This window comes from Momordica charantia (genome assembly GCF_013281855.1).
Source record: "Momordica charantia cultivar OHB3-1 chromosome 6 unlocalized genomic scaffold, Mcharantia_2.0 BLBB01000006.1, whole genome shotgun sequence".
Lineage (NCBI taxonomy): Eukaryota > Viridiplantae > Streptophyta > Magnoliopsida > Cucurbitales > Cucurbitaceae > Momordica > Momordica charantia.
The window spans coordinates 18,946,173-18,972,618 of NW_028275164.1; the positions used below are offsets into that span (position 1 = coordinate 18,946,173).

Sequence of the window (26,446 nt, forward strand, 5' to 3'; positions counted from 1 at the left end):
TCCGAACTCCGCCGGGACTTTCGCAAACGTCAATTCTGATATTCCTTTTTGTTGGCAGTTTCCCGCAACTGTGAGCTCACCGCCGAGGCAACCACTTTCTATCACACCATTATCCAGCTACCGGATATCGAGCGTTGGGGCCCAGATTTGGTTACGGAGCAAAACCTAGTGGATTTTGGCTTGGCCCTTCCGCGTAACCCTCCAGGTCCTTGTCGAAATCCTCTCTTCACTTTGCATGAACGTCGCTTTTTACCTTTATCTTTGTTTGTAGACATGTCGAGACGGAGTGCTTCCTTGTATGTAAGAGAGCGTCGCCGGAATACCCGGGGTTTGGGGGCCAGTTCCAGTCGGGCTTCGGATATCGAGGTAACTGATTTGACCGAGGAGGGACTCCCTTCACAACACGCTCAATCTTCAATGCCTCCGACAGCCCCGAGGCGCTCTGCTCGACTTTATGGGACAGCTACCCCGTCTTCCCCTCGAGGTCACCTAGGAAGCTCCTCTCAAGTCCCAATTTTCCCTTTCTCTGGCCCATATAATTCTGATGCTGACGGGACAACTTGCCTGGAAAGAGCATTTAGTCTCTGGCAAGGCCTCGGCGACTCATCAAGTGGGTCAGACTTTGGTCTGTCAAATCCTCAGCACAGCATCAGCACCTGCCTTAGCGATCTCCACCAGGTGAGTGCTCGGTAACCTCCAGTACTTGCCATAGCATTCTCCCCTAACGTTAAATCTTATCCTTGGCAGACTTTCAACCGTCTGGTGGTATTCTCGGGTCGAATTGCTGACGAAATTAACCACCTCCGCTGCCACTATGCCCTCGGGAGGAGCTGGAACAGGCCATTGCTTCCTTCAACCAGGCCACCAGCCTTCTGGAGGGTACCCAACGTGAGTTGGAAGCAGAGAAGAGAAAATCTCGAGACGAGCTAGCTAACCTGCAGAGGAGACTTGACGAGGCCAACGCTCGACTCTCTAATTCTGAGTTCTTGGCCAGGGAATTCAAGAAAACGCAGGAGTATGTTGACTTGCAAAACTCTGCCATGGAGTGCGGTGTTTCCTGGTCTCTCCGTCAGGTTTCTACTCAACACCCTGACATTGACTTTTCCTTCCTCCCGGAGCGTTTTAGGGCCGAGGGTGACGCTCCTGACGACATGGATGACGACGACGACGAGTAATAGGGTAGCTTGAGCGAGTAGTTCTTACGGTTGACTTTTATGTGCTTTGTCACTATGTTGCTTGTATTCTTTTCTTTGGAATCATCAATTAACCCTCTTACCAGTCACTTACTGACTTACGGCTCTAACCCTGATGGAGTTTTGTTGCTTTCTTTTTGTAGGTTTCTAACTCGTTGGTCATAGCCAATGGTTTTACACCCGCTGTTGCTTTTTGTATTTTTACTCCATCTCATGTTTTAACCGTGCTAGGCCAATTGACCCGCTTCTGGTTTGGCCGTGTTGAGATTGTTTAATTGTTCTTTCCAAACATGTCGATTAAAGTAGATTCATGCTTCGTCGCACATGATCGGCGTCGAGTGATGGTCGGACCCGAGCAGTGGTCGGTCCACGAGCCGTGTTTAGTCGAAAATAAGACCTATTAACAAACATAGGCTATCTCGTAAAACCGCCGACTAATGTAGATCTGTGTCTGTTCGCACTTGGTCGACGCCAACAGTGATGGTCGGACCCGAGCAGTGGTCGGCTCCGAGCCCTGCTCAGCCTGCTCTGTATAGCTGGTTTTACCGTCACCGTGTAGGATTGAATTTACCAAGCTTACGTCGTTGAGTAGCCGTAGTCGGTACCTGTTGCCCCCTACTCTCAATTGTATTGTCGATATCCTTTGAGAGTACGCTTGTAGACGAGACAAAGTATTTTATCAAAAAGTCTCTCGGTATCTCGTTTTGGATTTAAGAGATACAGTTGACAGAGAATCAAATAAATGGGTACTTTATTGAACACAAGGAATTATAATTAGAAATCTTGTTAAAAGTAGAAAACAACCATATTTGAAGGAAGAAATAAAAGGTCAACAGCCCCCCTTAGTAGAAGTTTTGTGGTTGTCCCTCATTGAGGTATAGTAGCATTCCCGTGACACTCGTTGTTCTCCTTTAATTTCTCCTACCCCACCCGGTGTTGGGAACTTCATGGATTGGTGATATGTGGATGGTATTGCTCTGAGCATATGCATCGTCGGTCTTCCCAGTATTGCGTTGTAGGAGGATGTGTAGTTAACGACCAGAAAGTCCACCATCTTGGTGACACTCTTCGGCCCACTTCCGAATGTTACTGGCAACTCTATCCTCCCTTCGGGGATGACCCGTTCTCCCCTAAATCCTACCAGTGGTGCCGAACTACTCTTGAGCACCTTTTCTCCTAGATCCATAGCTTTATAGGCTGTCCAAGAGAGGATATCCGCCGAGCTGCCCCCATCCACCAAGACTCGATGTACTTTAACATTTGCTATCTTCAACGTGATAACAAGTGCATCGTTATGAGGGTGAAGGAGGTGAGTTGCTTCGTCTTCCGAAAATTCAATTGTCACCGGCCGGTTTGTAGTATACGCGTGGTAGACCTCATTTTGCTCGCGACTCGTCCTAGCTTCACGCACATCTGCTTTCCTTTTTCTCCCGGATTCTCTTTCTATGGGGCCCCCCATTATAATTCGAATCTCTCTTGCGGGAGACTTGTCGCTTTCTCCGTTCTGGGTCGCTTTAGGTTCCTCTACATACTCCTTGAGGTAGCCCCTTCGGATTAGTCCTTCCACCTCTTCCTTGAGATCAAAACAATCCTGAGTTGCATGGCCGTGATCCCTGTGGAAAAGACAATACCTGCCTTTGCTGCGCTTAGCTGACGGGGCCTCTCTACGGCCATTTAAGCAACCTTTGGTCTTTGATCTCCCTCTTTGGGTCGGTTCGCTTTCCGTCAGGTTCCCTTTTTGAGTAAAAGAACTCACCAGCGCTCATGTACCTCTGAGCTCGGCTCAGCGCCTCCGAGAAGGTGTTCGGTGTTCTCTTTCCGAACGAGAATGACAAATGTTCATCCCTGACGCCGGACATGAAGGCCAGCAGAGAACAGCGTCTGTAAGGCCTTCTACCTGCAGCTTCTCCTCGTTGAACCGGGCTACATAGTCACGTAGACTCTCTGTCGTCCTCTGCTTAATGGTTAAGAGATAAGCCACGGGTCGGCTCCGACACCGTCCCCCTACAAACTGGGTCACGAATGCTCTGGCCAAGCTCTTGAAACTTGAGATCGACCCTCGTTTTAATTGTCGAAACCATATTCTGGCCGACCCGTTTAAAGTAGTCAAGAATACCCGGCACCTGACCGCTTCCGACACTCCGTAGATATCCATCCATTCCCGATAATCATCTAGATGGTCCACTGGGTCGGTTGTCCCGTCGAATTGCTTCACCGTGGGTAGCTTGAATTTTGGAGGGACCTTTTCTCTCATGATTTCCTCCGTGAACGGTGAGTCGGCTTGATCCAGTAGTTCTTCGAGGTCGAATCCCTTCTCCTTGTGGCTATGTCGCTTCTCCGAGGACTCTGGCCGATCTGCCGGTTTGCCTTTGTCGAGACTTATCGGTTCAGAGTTTCTGTCATCATGGTCACTCTTGCCCCCATTTGGTGCCGGGGATTTATGTTGCTTTTTCGTCTTTCGAGGGTCGAAAATTCGGGTTCGTCGCCTGGTATTTCCACCTATCCGCAACTTGCTCCCTACACTGTTGGTTGACTCCTCGGTATCGCTTTCCGCTGGGCCCTTCCCCTTTTTCGGGTCTCTGACAAGAGGCACTTCGTCGGACTCCTGTCGCTCGAATTGTCGAAGGACTTGCATTGAAGCATGCCCTCTACCTTGTCTTCCAAGACCGCGAACTAGTTTTGGAATGGCTCAGGGGTCGTTAATGCCTGCACCTCGGGCAACCCCTCCTGACGCTCTTGGTTTGGCTGGCTGGTCCCATCCTCGGGTCCTCCAACCTGGGGGTCGCCCAAGTTCAGCCTCCTCTTGGCAGAGCAGTCATCATCAGAGCGTCGTGGGCTCCTCTCTGGTGTCATGTTGCTCAACTGGATGCTTTAAGTCTTCCCCACAGACGGCGCCAATTGTTGATGCGTGGATTTCGGTCCTCCGATTCTCCTCCTCGCACCTACTAAACTTGTTGATCTGGGACTAGTACCTGCAAAACCAGATGAGCTAAATCGGTGCGACACTAGTCACACGGACTCCGATGCTTAAGTTAGCAGGAGGATAATGTGAAATGTAGCTAGTTTTAGATGCCCTTACCTCTAACGCTGGATCGCTACTTATAGTCGCCAGGTTGTTCCAGAACATTCCATAGGTAGCTAACCCTAATTTCGTTGGCGAGCCTGGGCGAAACCGTGGATCGAAGACGAAGGGCCGCTGGAGGGCCGTGGGCCGTGCCACGGGTCGGGACTGAGCCCCGGGTCGGGGCCGAGCCACGGGTCGGGACCGAGCCCCGGTCGGGACCGAGCCCATCGCAGCCCAGTGGCTTCCTTCCGATCTTCACCTGTACCTCGACTTTCGGTTTCCATTGCATAACATATTCAATAAAGAGTAATCTTGTGGTAGGGTTGAGTACATTAGACATCTTCTTAATTCCCCCATCTTCTCTTGGTTCATTTTCTCCATTCTCAACTGCCACCTTTATTCACTTATCTCCCGCAACCATAGATGAAGCAGCGCAACGGCACAAGTGGCAGATCTACTCCCACGACCATAGATAACCTATCTCCGGTGAGCCCCACGTGCAGCGTAGTGACCCATGAACTAGATCGACGATCAATAGTGGAACCACGACGACACGAGTGGCGGCGCAACTATAGCAACATTATGATGTGCAACAACCCATTCAAATCCGATTGGCGGATGGCGACCCATGTGCATATTTGACCAGCAGACGACGACCCACATTCATATCGAGCGGTTGAAGGCGATCCATGTGCTGATCCGCTCCAACGACTCGAGCGACAACGTCTTCTTCACGACCAGCGCACCGAATCTATAGAACAACACACACCGACAACCACAAACCACTAGATGAAGTTTTGTTCCGTCCAGATCTACAACATGGCATGACCCCACAATGAACCTCGACCCACAAACACTTGAAGCCCGAACCAGATCTATAGCATTCTGCCTACGAACCTCGACCTTCACGACCACGAGCACAAACGGATCTGAACAAATGGCAGCCACAAGCAGATTCGTACAATTTTAAACATGAACATGCAGCAAAATCGGAATTTTTGGGTAAAAATGCTAATATTTTTTTTCATCTAATTACTCTCAAATTGCTTTCAAATTGTTGATATAAAAGGAGAAATTTAGAGGAAGAAAATTGTTGTGTCGTGGATGAAGTCACTGCCTTGAAAGCAATTTCGACACAACCACGGTGCTATATCGTATTTTCGTTGGTTGCTCCCTGAGGTTAATACAACTTTAAACTCAGGCGTGGACTCCTGGAGCCGAATGGAATCGAAGAATAGGCTCATAAATTTTGTCAAAAGTTTTGGATCTTCCATATGCAGAAAAAACTCGATTTTGTTTAAAAAGGAAAAAAGTATAAACCTTTTAATATTATTGTTTCTTAATATTTTTTTAATACAACAATTTCGGGATATGGAAGATCAAATAATCTCCGATCTCGATGGAAGGAATACATGCCAATTGCCGTTGAGCTATGCTCATATTGGCGTTTTTTCCCAACATCGTAACTATTTTTTGTCTTCCTATTAATTACAGGTTGATATTCTATAGTTCACGGTAATATGTATGATAATACTTCATTAATCAAGTAAGCTTGTGGTATCCATATTTTCTAAACTGTACTATACATTATCATCTCTATGTCCTAATCGTGCAAAAAAAAAAAAAATTAGGAAAAATGTATTTATTTCCTTGTATTTTAAATAGTATCGACAACTTCGATATTTAAAGTGACAATTTAGGTTCACCCGTTTCCTCCTTTGATGCCTTACTCAATGACATCAAATTTATGAGGTATTTATTTTCCTCCAATTGAGGGGAAGTTTAGGTAATTGTAAGTAGGAATATTGATAGAAAGTTGATATCAATAAATAGGTTACAGATTGATAGAAAGTTGAACAATTGGACAAACCTTCCATTATTGGGGGAGATTAACTTTGCGTCAATTGGTTCTAGCTAATCTTCCTATCTATTTTGTGTCCATCTTCTCCTTGATACTCTTGGAAAGGAAAGTGAGAAACTTTACGTGAAGAGGAAATGTGTCAAGGAAATGTGTCAGGAAAGTTAAGTCATTTGTCAAATTTCACGAATAAAAAATGTCTAGGGTTTATTTTGAAATTTGAAGGATAAAATTGACCTTTGCTCCAAATCTCGTTGCACAAAAAGTATATTTTACCTAAAAGCTAAAGTCTAATTTGATAAAATTGAAAGTTTAAGTTTGGAAAAAATTATTTTTATTTTTCCAAAAGGAAAAATACGTCTCTAAGCACCCTTTTTTTTTTTTTGAAAAATCTCTAAGCACCTTAAATGAAGTGCAATTCTCGCTTTCTGGCGTGTATAATTTAATTTTTGAGAAATTCTCACGTGTAAATTAATTTTTATCAAAGAAACAAATAATAGTAAACTTTTCGGTCTGTTTTTTAAATAAAAAAAGAACTTCATGGGGCTTATTCCAAATTACCACAAGAACAAGGATGGGAATGCAATCCCTAACCAATAAAAAAAGAAATCCCGAAATATGATCCTTCAAGATTCTGGCGTCTAAGTTAATTAACCCTAATCTATGATGATCCTTCAAGATTCTGGCTTGTAAGTTAATTAACCCTAATCTATGATCCTTCATAAGCAGCTTCGGCTTCTTCTTCAAACCCTAACCAATGATCCTTCAAGTTTTACGGAAGGGATATTCTTTCTTTTTCCTAAATTTTCTTCTTCGTTTTGCAAATTTTTTGCCCTAGAATTTGTGAGTGTAAGCACATATCGAGGCGCTCTAGGTTTTTTTTTTTTTGCAGTGCCTGCGGAGCCCATTTTTGTGCGATAGAATTTAGTCATCTCTCTCTCTCTCTTAGGTTTAGGACATCCTCTTGAGTTTAGACTTGTTCCGAGACTGATCTGATTCAGAGTTTCGGCCTCTAGAGGATTTGGGAGTAGATGGCGAACATTTTCTTACTTAATTTTTCACTTTTCCTTGTTGGGATTTTTCTGATTTTCAATTCTTTATTTAGGGGGAGATATGTGTATGGAGATTCCCGAAATTGTTTCTGTTGTTTTAAGTTCTTTTATTTTATGTTTTCTTGATTCTCATTGTAATTTGATTGCATTTACTTCTTGATAGTTTCATAAGGCTGCATATTATTTTCGCTTTTAGTTTTTATTTTTCTTAGTCTCTTTAGAATTTCATAGAGCACAATGTGAAGTTTAGGAGCAGCAGAGTGAGATGTTTGTTTGATAAAAAAGGCATGTAAGTATCCAAGTTTCCGATGCCATGGATTTTACTAATCTCACTTTGAAAAGATTAGAAGGGAAGAACGTGCAATCTTGTTTGAAAGTATAATCTTGTTAATATCAATTCTATCTATGACTTCTTTTGTCCATTAATCTATTTATTTCATCTCGATAGAAGAAATTCAAATGGTCCTTCTTCAGCATATATTTTGTACTCAATAAAACATTTTTTTCTTATACCTAAGGTGCACTTTTCTGGTCATTAATGTTGGGTATATTATACTGATAGATTCAAGGAGCTACTGATAATGGTTGACACTTGCCAAGTTGCAACACTCTTCAATCAGGTTTGCAATGACTTCTTAGTCTCCCAGTTCTATTAATCAATAAAGTGGCATTTGACTTGAAAAATAGGTTTATACAAGCTAAGATTAAATAGTTGAATCATGTTTGGTACGTAAGTTTGCCTATTCTGGACTATGTATTCTGCTAATGTTATAGGCTACCTTGATCCATACTAGGGAAACCTAGATAAATGAAATGTATTTCTAATGTTTACTAATTTTCAACAATTAAAATCCTACAAACCAAATATAGGTTGCAAAGCTTCTCAAACTCAGAGTTCTCTATAATGGAAATGTAAGCTACACAAATCTAAGTTTCCAACTTTAGGTTAATGTATTTAAAGGCTCAAATCTTTAGGTTAATGTTTTAGCATTGAGATCTGTGCCTCCTTTAGACCATAAGAAACTTACACCTCCCTAGAAATGCAGTAGGTGGCTATTTGTTACTTTAAGTTTCAAAATTGTCCATTTTATTATGCTAATTTGTTGAAATATATTAATTTAATAAAAAAAAATTTAGATTGGACCTTTCAATTTTTGGCATCTTCTTCTTCCTTCCCTCTTCTAGTGAGGCTTATCATCAGCTGCTGGCCACCATCTCCTTTGTTCCCTGCCATCATTTCCACTCCGCCAACCTCTGACAATGAGCTTCCCTGGCCTTTTCAACGAAAGGGAATGAAGGAGGGGCTCTCCTTTACTCCTTTCTTCTAGATCTAGAAGGAAGGAGGGAGTGGAGATGACGGTGACATTGGGTTGCGATGGATATGGCAGTTGGCGGTTGGAGGTAGATGGTGAGTTTCATTAGAAGAATGGAGGAGGGAGGTGGTGCCGGAATGGAAGAGAGAAGTCCAGTCATTAAGAAGTTGTTAAATTAATATACTTTACCAAATTAGTAAAAGTACAATAGTTTGAGTTTGTCAATTAGTCAAACTAATGGGACAAAGTTTTACAATTTGTATAACTTAATCTTAAAATAGGAAAAGTCTTGAACCGCCTTCAGCCTTTTAAAACGTTGATTTAGTTAGGTTACACAAACTCAAAGTTTTCAAATTCATAAACTAGACTTCTTTTTAATTTTTTTTTTGTTTTAATTTTTAATTTTTAATTTTTTTGAAGAGTGGTTAAGGACCCTTATATTGTTTGAGTTTCTCGGCCAAGATTGCTGTTTGATTTGATAGTAATTCATGGCCAACCCCCATGAGTTTCTCATAATATTTGACTGGTATTGAGACATGTAGAGAAGCCAAAATAGGAACATTTTATAGTAAATTGCTAGTTTTACTTCCAAGTTTGCTTCTGTGACCTATTATCTTCAATTTATATTTTCTTCGTTGTAGCATAAAGCTTTCTGTGAATGAGTAGAATTGGAGCATTCATAAGGAAAAATTTTAATGTCATAGTATGGTTCATAAATTGGATCGAGGAAACCATTCAAAACATTTTGGAACTTAACCATTTTCAGAACTGAACTTATTTCAGTGGAACTTAAGTAATTCCTTTGCCCCAAAAAAAAAAATCTGTAAGTTTCAGTGTAAATGTTTTTCTTTTCTTTTTTAAATCCTAAGCACAAACTTTTTTCTTCTCAAGTATCAAATGTTGCCTTGTTATTCTTTTCTTATATCAATATTTAATATGTTGAATACACATGTGAACTGATTGGAATAAAAAAATTGAATCACTTTAGATTCTCTCTTATTTCCTCTTGTTGGCCAATTCTATTTGGTCTAAAAAACCAATGATATCCAAAGATTTAGTTAAATAAATTTTCAGAGAATTGAATAGGAGTTTAAAAAAGTGAGTACCTGAATTTGGTGAAAACAGCATATTCTAGATTTTTTTTCTTCACACTCAAATTTAGATAGTTTATTTATGATGAAATTGTATTTATATACTTTTGGAATAATTGTGATCGATTTTTATTTTAATCTTGTTTGTATAAAATAATATCTATGTCAACATGAGCATAGTTGAAGAGTAATTGGTTTTTCTGAGATTCAAACTCTCATTTGTTGTAAAAATAGTACTCTACGATTTTACAATATCAATCATGTAATCTATTTATTTCAATTTTCATCTCAATTAATAATTTTCACATCCTGCTTCTATCAGAAATGGCCATATTTTTCATTGGCCTTCATAAAAATTTGCAAACAAGTATTTATGTGTATTTAAGAAGAGATTATAAGCAACCTTGTTGTTGCAAATACATAATTTGAAGGTTGTTTTTGATCTATAATGGATTGTAGATTTGATTATGCTCAATCCCACATCTTATTAGGCAAATTGGTGTTCAATGCTTAGATGTGTATTTAAATTTAGTATATAATAATAGACGAGTTTTTTGTTTTTTTGAAATGGAGAGGATCTGGTTTAATCTACCTGCGTTGCCTCCCCCATTTTTCTGTGCTCTCTCCTTCTCTCATTTTTCTCTGCACTCTCCCTCTGTTCTCTCTCTCCACAAAGATGGTGGTCGCAAAAGGATTTGAATTTGGATTTGGAAACAATGTTGCCAAAATTGTGTGTTTATGTTCTATCTTCCGTGAATTGAAAAAAAATCTTGTTGTGACAAAGGGTTTTTTTTAGTATTGCTGTCACAAGGGTTAGTGTTTCTGTTCTATTTTCTATCAATTGAAAAAGATTTTTCTCTGACAAAGAGGGGCGGTTAAGAATAGTAATTTTGGGAATTTTTGAAAAAAGAGACGGAAATTTGAATCACGCAAACTTTGCTCCACCAAAGTTTTTGGGTTCTTTCCCAAAATTTGCTTTCCCCTTCTTGTCCTCCTTTCCCTCCCTCCCTCCCTGATCGACAAACCCTAATGCCGCAGTCATGGTCAAATATAAACAGAAGGCCAATTAGAAATGGCCCCGCGAGGTCCAACTTTCTGGGAGCGAGCAAACGCCGACGAGTTCGCCGATGCCCACGACACTGTATTGGCCAGTGACACCTCAGGCTCTAAGAGCTCTTCCCACTAAATGAACCTCTCAATCCAGAAGCCCTCCCCGATCTGACCGTTCTTTAGCCGTGCTTGTGCCATCTCTCAAAGTGGAACCCTTACCAAGGAATATGAAATTTATGAACAAGTTTACGAGAGAATATTATAAAATTTTGGAGAAGGATGTTTGAATAGAAGGAAAAATGGATTGAAATTCATTTGAAATTAAAATCAATTTTATCCCTTGGATCTCAGATGATTATAGATCGAAGGTTGAAATTTAATTGAATAAAAATAAAAATATAATATAATATATATAATCTTTTTTCCTTCTAACGGTTCCTCCAACAACTATTTCAAACTTTTTTTTTCTTTTTCTTTTTTCTTTCCTTTTTGTTCTTTCTCTAATGAAATTTCAAGCTAGCCACATGTCACCTTGTGGTTGGTTCACATCCACCACGTCATCCTCCATGGATATTTTTATTTTCAATTCAATTTGGCCATACTTCTTCGTTTGGTCTTCAAATTGGGTGATTCAAGATCTGTTGGCAATCGTTTTCTCAAGCTCTACACCATGTATACCTCGAAACGTCAATATCATCATTTAAATAAAGATCAATAAAATAAATTATATAATATGATTGAAGCTCATAGTAAATTTATGTTTTATAACAATAATTTAATGCACCGCGATTAAGGGTCAAAAAGCTAAAAATCTCATTTTTTATGATGACAAACCACTCAAGAAAAATACTATGTGATACATGTAGCACATTCAAATATGCATAAATTTAACTTTAGTAAAATTAATCTCAATTTCATTCCTTTTTTGTATTACCTCTCTCCCTTTTAGAATAAATAAAAAAGGAATAAGTAAGAGAAATAAACAAGAATTCACGAAACCTTACCCTTTTTTAACACTCACTAAATAAGGGACAAAAAGACATTTAGCACAAATTTTATAAAATTCCCTCTATCCTTCTAAAATAAACTAGCAAGAAAAACAAGAAGCATCACTTATAAGAAATAGAGAAATAATGTGCATAAGAGAGACATTTTTTAATCTAAATGACATAACTATTCAAGCGGAACATTAATGCAATCTTTTAACGATCCTTCTCGCTGATTTGGAGCTAGAATCCTGATTTAATGTCAAATTTTGTGAATATTTTTGTTGAGATAATTCAGTAGATCTAGAAGATTTGGAATTGGATATCGAATCCATTACAATACCTTGTTCAAAGGTCATGAGCTAGGGCCTTATTAGACATTTCTTTAAAAGAACATCTATTTTGAACTTGCAATATTTTAATAGGTTCGAGTTCATTTCAACGGGCCGAGCCTAAGTAGGTATTTTGACTTCCTTGAAATCCTCTAGATTGTGTTTCTTCCGTTCCCAAAAGGCAGTTAGGGCAATTGAGCATATGTCTGATTCAATCTTCTTTCGGAGCTCAGAATATTATATTCTTAATATCTGACTTTTCACATAAATTGACTGCAATATGGGCTGATATTTCAACTTGAAGAAACTCGATGTGTTTATGTTTCATTTGGATATTATTAATAGATCTAGATTGTATCAACTTCTTTCGGTGTTATTGGATAATAAAACTCGAAGGTAATCTTTTTTTCCAAACTTTGAGCATTTCATTCCTCCTTAGACAGTAGAAAAGGGATAGAATTGACACGCATGAGGCATATTGAACATGCATGAGTTGCAAGTGCCAGTGATGTGGGCCGTAAAGGCATGACCCTCCAAGTGAGAGTGCACCCATCACTGTCGCGCATGTAGCATGGATTGCACGAGGGTTGCAGTCCTTTAGAGAAGGCATGGCCGACATGTCTGCGCTTGATATATGGGCTTGGTAAGGCGGCCCTTCGAGCCACCCCTACGCCTCTTCTACTGCGCTGGCGACAGCAAACTTGGATGCATGGGCAAGCTGTAGCTCATATCTCATGCGATAAGCAGTAGAGCTTACCCTTATGCCAACCTGGAAAATAATAACAAACACATGAAGTGTTGGGTTTAGTGCCCTAAGCTCGTGAATTTATAATTTGTAACATCCTTTCACAAGGAACATAGAATAAGGTGAAAAATAACGAAGTCAAAGCTAGGTTGTATCATTTTTAGATCAAATAGAGCTTAAGAAAATTTGCACTCTACGTCTTTGATAGCGAAATCTCCAGGTACCTTTATGCGACTCATCTTTTCCCAGGTCTTCCTCCTCATTGTGTTCACCGCTCTAGGAGGAAAGGAGGTGGCATATTATGGTCTCGGGAAGTCAAGGGCGAGAAAAGACACATTCGATAAGGTGAATCTGCAAGGAGTACTGGACGACGCCTTGGTTGGAGGTGTGACAAATGGTAACGGTTGGCTAGGGGCAAGATGAGGCAGAAGTGAGGTTGCTAGCATGGTCTCTCCCTAGAGGGAGCCCGAATATAGCCACATTGGTGAGGAGGCGCCTTTTAGTGCTCTAGAGGGGTCGCCTTGCTCTACAGCCTGGGAAGCTGCTCGCTTCGCTACTTGAGCACGAAGGCGATCAACAACAAATGTGGAAGGCAGCATGACTTCATAGTCTATACCGATGAAAAAGCATGGAACGATTACGCTTAAGTATACAACCAAAGCAACAAAAAAAAAAATACATACACATGCTATATCAAAGTGAAATAGGTCCTCAAAGCTGACTCCTTTGCCCACGAGTGTCCCAACCTCTGAGTTTGGAATATGATAGCCAAGCTGAGATGGCCCGTAAAGTCTCAAATACCACTCGATGATGAAAGAAACGTTGCCTGGATCACCGTAGCAACTATAAAGCACTTTTCAATAACTCAACGTCGTGTCACCAGAGGTCGGCTGAACCCTCACTGCCCACGAAAAACACGAGTTAGAAAAAATAATAACAATAATGACCGATCGAGCTAGCAAATTAGGACAGTAATGAATCACTGACCTGGTTGTTCGAACTTAGCTGAGAAGACAAATGAATCACGATCAGTTGGCACCGCGGCCAAATAGTTGTCATCGACGAAGAATCATTTATCCTTCCATCTTGTCATTGAACTAGGACATTGAACTGTCGGAATCCCTCGAGCGGCCTTGGGATTCACCCTTCTTTCTTGGTTAGCCTGGTTAGAGTCCACCATGATGTGATCATAAATAGTTCAAAGCTCCAAGAACCAATCTACATCAACAAAGAGGGAGAAGAAAGACGTTCAAAATGAAGAATACTCCATTTGACACAACAACAAATTTTGTCATTCTTGAAGGACAATGAACAGCCAACGAATGTCAAGAGGAAGAGAGGAGTCGAGGAAAAACCAAGCAAGTAGCCACGTCTCAAAGACATGCCCCAAAGACACGCCAAGCGCACCGCGAGCGCCATTGCACGCTCACGCACGACAGCGCCTGTGTGCACGCTTAGGCCACACATGCCCCAACCATGAGGTCGCCCATGCAAGGTGCTAACCTCGCAAGGCCCCTACCCCGCACGCGCCTGAACGCCCCCTGCAGTGTTAACCTCGCAAGTGCCCTACCTGCCTCACTAACCTCACAACGCCAGCGCGCCCCTCCTGCAGCCAATGCCTGGACGCCTGCGTGCCACTACCTCGCTAACCTCTCAAGAGGCTAGCGCCACTCCCAGTGCGCACCCGCCAACCCCTGTGCACGCCCACACCTGCTGCTAGCACCCCTAGCGCACGCCCATTAGCCTTGCACGTCATGCCCCCGCCTTTGCCAAGCACCTCGCTTGTCCATGCCAGCGTACGCGCGCTCTGCCTGCCCCATGCTCGCGCCATGCCGCCAGCCCCATGGTCGCCCTCACCATGTAATGCCGCCACCCTCCTTGGGTGCCCACCCATTGGAGCCAACTCCCTTGTCTTGCCGCCCACTCCATAACAATTTAGGAAATTGTTTTTCGTTTTTGTTTCAAAACATCGGTGAGATTTATTTTATTTGCTTTTTAGTTTTAGCAAGTTTTTCAATTTTAGGAAAGATTGTTTAATTTTTTTTAGTTTTGAAATTTGAAATTATTTTTAATTGCAATTTTTCTTGTAAAGGCCATGGGCCTTAGCCTATAAATAGGTGTGTTTCCCCCTATTTTAGACTGACCTTAGACATCAAATTGAATAAAATTTGAGAGATAGTTTTCTCCCCTTGTCGTGTGCAAACCCACTCCCCATCCAAATATCGATTTCCTTTGTGTGGTTGAACTTAGGATTTCATATTTTACCATCAGAACATGCTTGTTTGATTGGTCATCAAACTCGTGGAGTGATTATGGACTCGAACATAGTGAGAATTCTGACTGCTCAAGATAACGACTGCAAAGGTAATCCATCTAACCCTTAGCCTTTCGGGTTGAACCTCTTGTACAATTGGATTCAAGTGGCTAGTGGCTCGAGTAAGTCCATATGCTTGAGTTGTCGTGTATCACACCGCAAGCATGCCAAATGCGCTGCTTCCACCAGGAGGCAGTGCAGACGCCACGATCGTCCTGCCCAATTTGATCGAAGAAATAAGTGTAATTGTTGTGGCCGTTTTGCCTGGCTACACAAAGGAATCTAGTGTGGCCGCGATTGAGGCGCTCTCTTTAAGCCTAATTTGAAGGGATCAAATCCCGTAGTGGAAGCGCGTGAACGCTTGTGCTTTGATTTTATTTTAGAAGTACACTAAAGAAAAGACATAAGCATTATAAAATGGAAGTAGTGCAACATACCTTTGAAAACACTTCTTCAATGTAGACACCAACGCCACCAAAAAGCCTTATTCGCTATCCTCTGGATGTTAAGAACTTAGCTTGTGGGAACCTTCTTAAACTGAGAGGAAGATTGAGAGATTGAGAGAGACCTTGTTTTAGAGTTTAGAAACTCAAAAACACCAACACCAACAACAAAAAGAAAAATGAGAGAACCTCCCTTTTATAAGGAAGGAAGGGTAAGGAGGAAGTCACAACTTCTCCATTCACCACTTGCCCACTAATGGTGGGAAGTGGGAGAGATTTTCTCCCTACCTCCTAGGGTTTTTCCTTTTGTTTTATTTAATTAAAACAATGTTAATTAAATTAATAATCAATTAAATCAAATTTAATTCATTACAAAAGAGAATTTTTAATTTAATTTAATTTAACCAAATTAACTAACCCATTAATTAATTTAATTTAATTAAATAATATTTAATTAAATTAAACTTAAATTAATCAACCAGGTTAGAATCAAATTCAAATATCCATCTCTTTCATAATTTTGAATCCAATTCAAAATTAACTTTATATCATAATGTATCAACATACATTATATTAATTGCATCTCATACAATTAACTTTAATTCCCGTTAACAAATTTGAATAATTCAAATTCTTTTCAAGACTAAATGTTCTTAACTATCCTTTACTAAGCGAGGGGACCTAATGGACCTACAGATCAAAGCTCCAACGATACAAGATTAATTGATTAAACTCATTAACCATATTAATCAACATTCGTTAACTGTCGGTCACTCCACTAAAAACCCACAGCTGCACTATTCTCACGGTAGAATATTTTGCGTCCACGAATCTTGACCATTAGCAGTAAGTCAATCCTTCACGAGTGTTCGTAACTTCAATTGGGTCAAATTACCATTTTACCCTTCAGTTACCTCTTTCAGCTTAAGTACCACTGATCCTCTAGTGAACAACCTATTTATGGTCCGACCATTAAACAAAAGTCTCTCTCGGACCAGTGAGATGGTGGGGCCCTTTGTTCAAGTCCTTGAGTCGGCACTTAAGAGAACATCCATCTATTTACCCTAAAGTCGGGAATGAGTGAATTCCACCTTGTGTAGTTATGTTCCCAGCTCCCCACTCGGTCTCGTCCCCAAAATGGTAGGAATATTGAGTCGACGACTTGGACCACTCTCACTCATACAAATAAAAGGACGAGCCCTAACTGGCAAGAGTCCATAACTCACTCAGGATTTAGATCGAGTTACACGATCATCCTATTGAAATATTAATCTATTAGCAAACGGTGTTACAGCTAAAAATTAATTATTTCGTGGTCCGGTCTTATACAAACTCATTGTATAGAATACTCATACTTGCATTTCTCCACACGAACGACCTAGATCAAGTCATTTGTAACTATTACAAAGTGAGCCGTATCCATAGTGTTACCAGGATAAGGTACCCAATCTTATCCATATACTATAGACCCTTTAGGTTATTATCGAAACATTATCCACTTTTTTATCGAATATATACTCCATATATATACATTGTATATCAAATATATACTGTATATCTGTTATATACTGTTTTAGTTACACGACATAACCTCGAATGTTAGTTTATTAGATTTGGGTTAATGCAATTCTAAAAGAAACATCAATAACAACTTTATTAAATAAATATTTGTTTTATGTTTACAAAACGCGAGTTTGGGCATGAAACCCAAAAAACTCCCACTCGAACTAAAATCTAGTGGGGTGTACAAAAGCTTAAAGCAGTAGGTGCTATACAATACTATGAAGTACAAATATAATAAACTAGGGCATATACTACACCTTTTACAAATCTCCCACTTGCCTTAGACTATATTGTACATATCTTGTAGACTTAGACTTTCTAGATGGCACTCGAACACTTTAGTCGTGAGAGCCTTTGTAAACGGGTCAGCAATGTTATGCTCCGAAGCAATCTTCGTGACAATCACGTCCCCTCGTTGCACTATTTCTCGTATCAAGTGATACTTCCTCTCGATGTGCTTGCCTATTTTGTGACTTCAAGGTTCTTTAGAATTTGCCACAAACACCACTATTATCACAATAAAGTGTGATGGACAAAGTCATGTTTGGAACAACTTCCAATTAAGTCACACCACCTCTTTTTCTGCTTTACAAGCGGCAACATACTCGACCTCCATTGTGGAGTCTACAATGCATCCTTGTTTGGTGCTCCGCCATACTACAGCTCCTCCATTAAGAGTGAACACTGATTCCGAATTGGATTTCCTTGAATCCTTATCACTTTGGAAGTCAGAGTTAGTGTATCCTATAAGGATCAAATCCTTAGCGCCATACACAAGCATATAGTTCCTCATTCTCCTAAGATACTTGAGGATTCCCTTAACGGCAGTCCAGTGATCATATCCTGGATAAGATCGATACCTACTGCCAATCCTTATTGCATAGCAAATGTTGACAATCCCTACTTAACAAAAATGGGTTCAAGCTTGTATTTGAGTCAAATAAGTTTATTCTGACTATGGGAGGTATGTATGTGGGAAAGAGCTATCTGAATGATGACATGTTCAAATTGAATGTGTTAGCACAAGTGCCAAAGAATAATAATAATAATAACAACTCTTCTGCTTATATTGTCGAGTTGGGTGATGTATGATATTTTAGGTTTGAGCATGTAAATTATCATTATTTACAAAGAATGGTAAGTTTTGGACTATTGTCTAACTTTAACATTGATAATAGATACAAATGTGAAGTTTGTATTGAATCAAAGTTTTCTAAAAAGTCATTTTCATGTGGAAAGAAGTAGCGAGTTACTTGATTTAATCCACAGTGATGTATGCGATTTGAAAAACACTCCCACAGGAGGTGGTAAGAGATACTTTGTCACATCCATTGATGATTGTAATAAATATTGCTACGTATATTTATTTCATAGTAAAGATGAGACCTTAGATGTTTTCAAAACATATAAGGCAGAAGTTGAAAATCAACTTGAGAAGAAAATAAAAGTGCTTAGATCAGATAAAGGTGGTGAATATGAATCATTATCACTTTCTGAATTTTGTGAAGTTAATGGTATAATCCATCAAACTACGACATCTTATACACCACAAAAAAATGGTGTAGTTGAAGGGCAAAACCCAACTTTCAAAAACATGGTCAATTGTATATTAAATAGTTCAGGTTTACTCCACAATTTGTGGGGGAAGCTTTGCTTACAACAAATTTTATCTTAAATAAAATTCTACATAAGAAGACTAATAAGTCGTTTTATGAGGTGTGAGAAAAAAAGTTACCCTCATATAAAATACTGAAAGTGTGGGGGCGTTTGGAAAAGGTAGAGGTTCATCTACCAAAAAGGACAAAACTTGGACCTAAGACAGTTGATTGTGTCTTTATAGGCTATGCTTGGCATAGCGCTGCTTATAGATTCCTGGTGATTAGATCAGAAATACCTGATATTAATCATAATACTGTCATGGAATCTATGGAAGCTGAATTATTTGAGGATATATTTCCTTTTAAAGAAGAAAGATTGAAAGGTAATGGTACCAAAAGGAATCATGAAGCTAGCTCTTGAAAGGTCAAATGATAAGGAAACTGAGATCGAACCTAGAAGAAGCAAAAGAGCTAAGAAAACTACTTCCTTTGGACCTGATTTTATAACTTATATGATAGATGGGGAGCCTCAAACTTTTCAAGAAGTTGTGTCATCTCCAGATGCACCTTATTAGAGAGAAGCTATCAATAGTGACATAAAATCCATTTTGGAGAGAATAATACCTGGGTATTGGTTGATTTACTTCCTGGAAGTAAACTAATTGGAAGTACATGAATTTTCAAAAGAAAGCTAAAGGCTGATGGCGTATTGATAAATATAAAGCTCGTTTAGTAGCTAAAGGATATTGTCAAAAAGAATGACTAGATTTCTTCGATACCTATTTTTCAGTGCGAGGATTACATCTATAAGGATGTTAATCGCTATAGCAGCTTTACGAAATTTGAAAATACACCAAATGGATGTGTAAACTGCGTTTTTAAATGGAGACTTAGATGAAGAAATATATATGGAACAACCTGAAGGGTTTGTTGTAAAAGAACTTGAAAATAAAGTTTGTAAACTTGTGAAGTCTCTTTATGGGTTGAAACAAGCACCCAAATAATGACATGAGAAGTTTGATCACACTATATTATCTAATGAATTTAAGATAAATGAGTATGACAAATGTGTCTATGTTAAAACCATAGATCAAGATTGCGTCATTGTTTGTTTATATATGGATGATATGTTGATAATGACCCGACAAAACTAGAAGTGTCATTGATTTCACTAAAAGGATGTTGAATTCCAACTTTGATATGAAAGACCTTGGTCTTGTTGATATTATCCTTAGAATTAAAATAATAAGAAATACAAATGGATATATACTTTCTCAATCTCATTACATAGAGAAAGTGTTGAGAAAATTTGGTCATTTTGAGAGTAAGCCGGTAGTTACTCCATTTGATCCAAATTGTAAGTTAAAGAAGAATAACGATGAAGGTGTATCTTTTCTATAATACTCTAGAGTTGTGGGTAGTTTAATGTACATAATAAATTGTACAAGACCTGATATTGCCTATTCAGTAGGAAAATTGGCAAGATACACTAACAATCCTGGACATGATCATTGGAATGCATTAGTCAGAGTTTTAAAGTACTTGAAGTACAATTTGGACTAGGAATGATCATTGGAATGCATTATACGAAATATCCATCTGTACTAGAAGGATTTAGTGATGCTAACTGGATCTCTGATAGCATGGAGACTTAGTCAACTAGTGGGTATATATTTACATTAGGTGGAGCAGTTGTGTCATGGAAATCTTCAAAACAAATGTGCATAGCACGATCTACTGTGGAATCATAGTTTATAGCTCTTGATAAAGTTGGAGAAGAAGCATAATGACTTTGAAACTTTCTTGAAGATATTCCGTTGTGGCCGAAGCCTGAAAGTGCCATATGTATTTATTGTGACAGCTAGGGGTGAGCAAATAACTCAGAAAATCGTTCTGACCGATCAAAACCGACCGAACCGAAGTCGGTCGGTCGGTTTGATAGAAAAATAGATCGGAATCGATTTTTAAAATTCAAAAACCAATTTTTATCGGTCGGTTTGGTCGGAAAAATGATTTCCGACTGAATCGATCGACTATTTATATCTTGTTTATATTAAAAAAATTAAAATAAGGGCAGACTGCATTATTGCGATCTGCCGAAGCGGCGTTGCTGCAGTACAAGCAGCATTGGAAACTAGTAGCATGGCCGCTAGTTTCCGAGATATTTATTTATTTTATTTTATTTATTTTTAATGTTTTCACCTTTTTTTATTATCTTCTCCACGCATCCCTTGCTCCCTCATTCTTCTTCTTGTTCCCTTATTTTTGTTTTTCTCTCATTTTCTTCCCTTTCTTTTTGTTTTTCTCTCGTCTCGTCTCTCACTTCGTCCCACCATATTCTCCCTCATCATCTTCTTCATTCTTTTTCTTCCCTTCTCAATATCGTCGATTTTACATCTTGTTTTTTTTATTCTTCACTTCTTATAGAAGCCCACCGGCCACCAGTACTCCAGCACCGACATCCTCCAAGAAGACTGTCCTAAAATCGACGAAATCGACCTACAGAACCGACTACTCGGTCAATTGGTGCAAAATGGCACGACATAAAAATCGGTTTCCATGATGGAAAACCGACCAAAAATCGATCCTGACCGACCGATGCTCACCCCTAGTGACAGCTTAGCAGGCTCAATGAGAGTTAAGAATAATGTTTATAATGGGAAGTCATGACACATAAGACACAAACAAAATTCTATCAGACAATTGCTCTCTAATGAAATAATTTCCATTCATTATGTGAAAACAAAAAGAGAATATTGCAGATCCTTTCACGAAAGGATTGTCAATAGAGCAAGTTGCATATACATCGAGAGAAATGGGGCTAAAGTCTATTAGATGAAGTATCTGGTGGTAACCTAACCAAGTTAACTAGAGATCCTAAGATCTAGGTTCAATAGACACACTGGCTGGATAATTCATAGTTGACACACTAAGAAACTTATAGTTTCTTCCCCCTTTTTATGATGTTACGTGATGAAGTGTGTGATCTATTGATATTAAGGTCATATTGATATATTGATTACAAGAGGGGTAGTGACAGAATACTCTTAATCAATATCACCTATGTGAGAGTAGAATTGGGTCGGTTCTATGATACCTTTTCAAATGGCTTATGTTCTCTAAACCTCTCATGAATTCAAGATCTTGTCCAGGACCAAAATGGACACAACCATATAGAACCCAAAGATACAAGATAAATTATGTGTGATATTTGTTGTCTTAATTTATCATGAGAAGCATAATTCTAGAGCTAGTTCTCACTATTTCTTTGGTAAATTCGATACATATACACTAAGAAAGGTTCAAGCCCAAAAGACACCTCTCCTGATGCATAACTTATCTGTTTGCTCTCTACGTCTTGATTTTTGTTGTCTATCTCACTTTCTTTCATGAGTGGGATTGTAGAATTTTTTAATGTGTGAAAGAAAGTGAAACTTGAAGATATTGAAAAAACCGTTGAATATACGAATTTAACATCCGGAAATTAAATTCGTGTATTAAGAATTTGAATGTTATTTTGTAACAAATTGTTTATTTGTTTCATATGTCGTTTTGTTTCATTCTTTTTGTCACGTAACTTCAAAATTGTTAAATTTACAAATATGTTAAAGTTACATATTTGTTAAAGGTGAAGTTATCTTTTAAATGAGGAGTTTTTCTTCATTTTTGTTAAAGTCGAACTTAATTCATGTGTGAGGAGTTTCATGTTTGTACAACTATAAATATTTGTTATTTGTTCATTTGAGATATCCAAGCATTTTTCATTTGAGTTCCTCCTCTCACAATTAATTCTCTCTTCTTTTGAGTTGTTGTTCTTGTTTGTGTTGAGAGCAAGTGTCTAAGAGTTCTATCAGATCCGAGTTGTTCGAGGTTGCTGTTCTACTTGAGTTAGTCGTTGTATCCTGCTGAGACGATCGCTGTAGTCTACTAGCAACTTGTGCAGAGCGAATAATTGTCTTCAGTTCAGCTATATTGAAGCGTGCCTCGACTATATTTATCAAGTTTTGGTGTTCATAAAGTTATCAGAATTTGTATTGTTTGTAGCTAGTTACGTTGTAATGTATTTGTCAGTGTTATTCAGTTTATATATACATCATAAATTTACCCAACATAATATGGCACCCTTGGGGCTTTCTATTTGATTGTATCAGAAGGCTCAATGAATTGGGATGCCTTGCATTACCTTTGACGGCATTTTCATGACTTTATATTGTTGTTGTGTTTTAGCTAAGCTAGTCAAGTATAATTAACTTTAGGTCAATCATAAATTTAGGCTTATTATGCTCTAACTAATTAAGTTGAAGTTATTTTTTTTCTTACTTATTAAATGAAATGTACAATAAACTTTAGTGATTTCTCTCATCTATGTTTAATTAATTATGTATGAGAATTAAAAATAAATATGTATAAGAGATTAACAAGCTTAGCAAGATTATAATTGTATTTAATTAACAAAATTAGCAATAGTGCTTTAGCCATTAAAATAAATATGATAAATTAAGATAATTTTAATGGTGGAGTTATGTTAGTATTTATAAAGTTTTGTACAATCTACCCAAAGTTTTATTATATGGTAATTGGCCAAGTAAAAACTCAAATTACCATTCTCTTTCTTTCTTTTTATCTCGGTGAACTAAGTTAATTGGTGAATATAAAAACTTTTACTTATCTCATGACCATAGTTAGAAATATAATTCATCTTCCACCCAAGAGACACATTGATTAATTAAGTTTGTTAGGAAGATAAAAAAGTTTATCCTCTTCCCCATAAATTACTCGGCCACGCAGGGAGGAGAGAAATGAGAGTTTGTTTCATCTTCGAAGATTCTTCCTCTTTATGTTTCATAGGTATATTTCTTCCATTTTCCTCAAAGAATATTTCTAAACAAATCTGAAAATTTTCTCTCCACTATCTATCATACTGTTGTAAATCACACCTTAGAGAAATTGTAGTTGTTTTTCCAAGTTCCTTCAAAGACCGTTCATCAGTATCAAACAATTTCTTTTAATCTATTTTTGGCAGTGAGTCTTTCTTCAAAGACTATTCATATCAATTTTTCTAAGGTTTCTATTATCATTTCAAGCTTTCATAGTGGCTGAAAATTTGACCATTCTATCTTTTATGGTAGAGAGGAAAACACATTAACTTTAAGCATTATGTAAATTATTTTTAGGGTTAATTATTAAGAAAAATAGGTACTGTATAGCTCTTATTTTTGTTGATTTTAATATTGAAAAATCAGAATTAAAAATATCCCCAAAATGTTCATAAAATTTTTTCATAACGATTTTTAACGGTTTATGTTATTTTCATAGTTTTAGCTTGTTTAGTATGAAAAATTGAATTTGTTAATTCTAATTTTTTTTACCGTGACTAGCAGCCTAAATTATATTTCTAATGTATTAAAATTAATTTTACATAGAATGGATAAAAGCTAGTGTTATGTGATTTCTCTATTTTTGGTAAAAGTAAGTCATTTGATAGATATTGTTTATCAAAAAATCAGAGGCTAATATTAGATTAAAAATTAGTTTTACAAGTTTAAATTTGAGTTTTATTAATATGGAACTTATACTAGTGAAGTAGTGAACCTAGCTGGTTGATGAGATTTTCTTAGAAAGCTAAATTTAGGCAATTGAGTCCTAATTTTAGTTATGTTAATTGTTATTATGAACATTAAGGATTTAGCATTAATTTACGACGTTCAGGTAAGTGGATTCTATCATAAGTTACCACTTTGAATGTTTTGTTAATTATTGATTGGACTGTAAGTGAATTATATTATATGTTACATTGTTTTTTATTGAATTATGTTACTGATGTGGCTTAAATATATTTTGTTATTGAATGGTTGCCGTGGTTAAATTTGATGTATTGCAAATTATGTTATGATTATGTGGCTTTATCATTTTATTTTAAGTATGTTCAATAGCTAAACATGTTTAGGTACAACATGACATATGTGTGGCGCATTGCATTCGTAGTTAAGTTAGGAGTCTTATGTGTCATGGATTTAGGTAAATTATGGGGGTAATTACCCTATAACTATCATATTTGGAATTGACGGTTATGGTATGGGGTATTTCTGCTTAGCATGGTGCCAAATTAAGGATTTAGATATGTAAGTTTATGTTAGTAAGCATAACTATATTAAGTTAGATTGTTCCATAGTTTATATGTATTATGATTTTGTTTTATTAACTTGTTAGTTAGTTTTATAATCTATGATTTTATTTGGTTAATTAGTTAGTGTAAGGGCAGTATTGTAATTTTTCAGTAAAAAAAAAAGAAAAAAAAATTTTGGAATCTTAGTTGGAAGGGTATTTTGGTCTTTTGAAAAGAAAAAAACATGGGACACGTGTGTGTAGTGTGAGGTTGGTGTGTGTGTGACGTGTTAAAAAAAAGAAAAGAATAGGAAACGGAAAGGGGAGAAAACGAAGGAAAAAAAAAAGAACAGAAAAGAAAGGGAGCAAGGAGAAGAGAAGAAAGCAGAGGGGAAAGGAGAAGAAATTGAGGGTAAGGTTTGTATTTATAGGTTTTGTGAAAAATGTCATGAGAAGTTTGAGTTCTATGGGTATTCAATGAACGAGAAACTCCTGCTGTTCTTGGCTGAGAAGGAATGGTAAACTTGTGGGTTCGATTTTACAAAGGATGTATGTTTTGGTTGGATTTTATGGTGGAAATGTTAGGAGGAAATGTTGGTATTGTAATGGGTTTTGGTAAAGAAGGGTTCCATGGGAGAAAGAAAGGCAAAAGAAAGGCGGAAGAAGTGAAGGAATCTGTAGAAGAAGGGAAGAGAGAGAGGAGTGGTGGAGGGTTGGTGTTGAAGAGAGAGAAAGAAATCAAGGAGAGAGGTAATTGATAAAATAAGATAAAAAAATATATATAAAAGGAAAGGGTATATTTGCATGAGATGGAGTGTAAGAAAGAGAAATTGAATGGGTTTGGTGGGACCCACTTGTAAGAAGAAAAAGTAATGAGTTTTAATGAAGAGAGAGAGAGTGAGGAAATTGGGTAATAGGATTATTTTGAAGTTATTATGATTAAAGTTTGAATTAAGTTATGTTGAAATTGGAATTAAGTGAGTTAAATTGGTTTCGAATCGATATTTCAGGTCATACAGGAATTGGAGCAGCGTACCAACCAAATTCACCTTGTTCATAGGCTTTGTGAGTGGTTAATTTACTAATTTTTTTGGATATTATTATTGAAATTTGTGAGTGGTTATTTTACTAAATATTTTAAGAATCTATTATAGAACTTTAAGAAAAAAAAACATATTACATATGTTTGATTATTTCTGTTGAGAAATTGAGTTTGCTGAGAATTTCTGAGAAGCTGTTGTGTTTACTGAATATGATTAGAAAGAAATATGTTTAGAAGTGATTTGTGAAAGAAATGTTCTTAGAAAGAAAGAAAAAAGGAATTTTTAGAACTGTTTATGAGATTGAGAATTTTCTGAGAATCGTTTTCAAACCACCATATTGTTGTATCCAGGTGATTACCCGTATGCTATGTGAATGTGTTTCTATAGTATACCCAGAAATAGAAGGTCTTTGGGACCATTTTACTCCGCGCGTTGAGAGAAATATTCTGCAGTGTATATTGAGATTACTTTATGCCAGTGGACAAGAAATAGAATTATTCTGCTGTGCGCATTGAGATTACTCTGCGCTAGTAGATCAGAATAGAATGTGGATACATATATGGTGTTGAGTTTCCTTAATCTGTTTTAGGCTTGAAAGAAGATATTTGATATGTATTTAGAATGTGTTTTTTTTAGAAAGTATATGAAGTTTTGCTGAGAAAGCTTACTATTTCAATTTAGAGAAGTTTGTTATAA

General features: G+C 37.8%; 1 protein-coding gene and 1 long non-coding RNA gene across 2 annotated transcripts; one reads left to right on the forward strand and one right to left on the reverse strand.

Annotated features, from left to right (window-relative positions):
- Window positions 1-2,022: 2,022 nt before the first annotated feature.
- LOC111025293 (uncharacterized) lies at window positions 2,023-3,828 on the reverse strand. Its single transcript, XM_088125223.1, has 2 exons — window positions 3,018-3,828; window positions 2,023-2,927 (listed from the first exon to the last, which is right to left on the reverse strand). Exons 1-2 carry the CDS (start codon window positions 3,826-3,828, stop codon window positions 2,023-2,025), a joined length of 1,716 nt encoding a protein of 571 aa, XP_087981349.1.
- A 2,847-nt stretch (window positions 3,829-6,675) lies between these two features.
- LOC111023480 (uncharacterized) lies at window positions 6,676-10,162 on the forward strand. Its single transcript, XR_002603126.2, has 2 exons — window positions 6,676-6,804; window positions 7,730-10,162. It is a non-coding gene; the product is annotated as an uncharacterized LOC111023480 (long non-coding RNA).
- Window positions 10,163-26,446: the final 16,284 nt, after the last annotated feature.

What these genes read in the sequence shown, in the direction of transcription:
- LOC111025293 (XM_088125223.1), bottom strand. Translation starts at nt 3,828, where the DNA reads ATGCAAGTCCTTCGACAATTCGAGCGACAGGAGTCCGACGAAGTGCCT. An exon ending in GATGAACATTTGTCATTCTC is followed by an intron (nt 2,928 to 3,017) that starts GTTCGGAAAGAG and finishes TTACTCAAAAAG; the next exon opens with GGAACCTGACGGAAAGCGAA.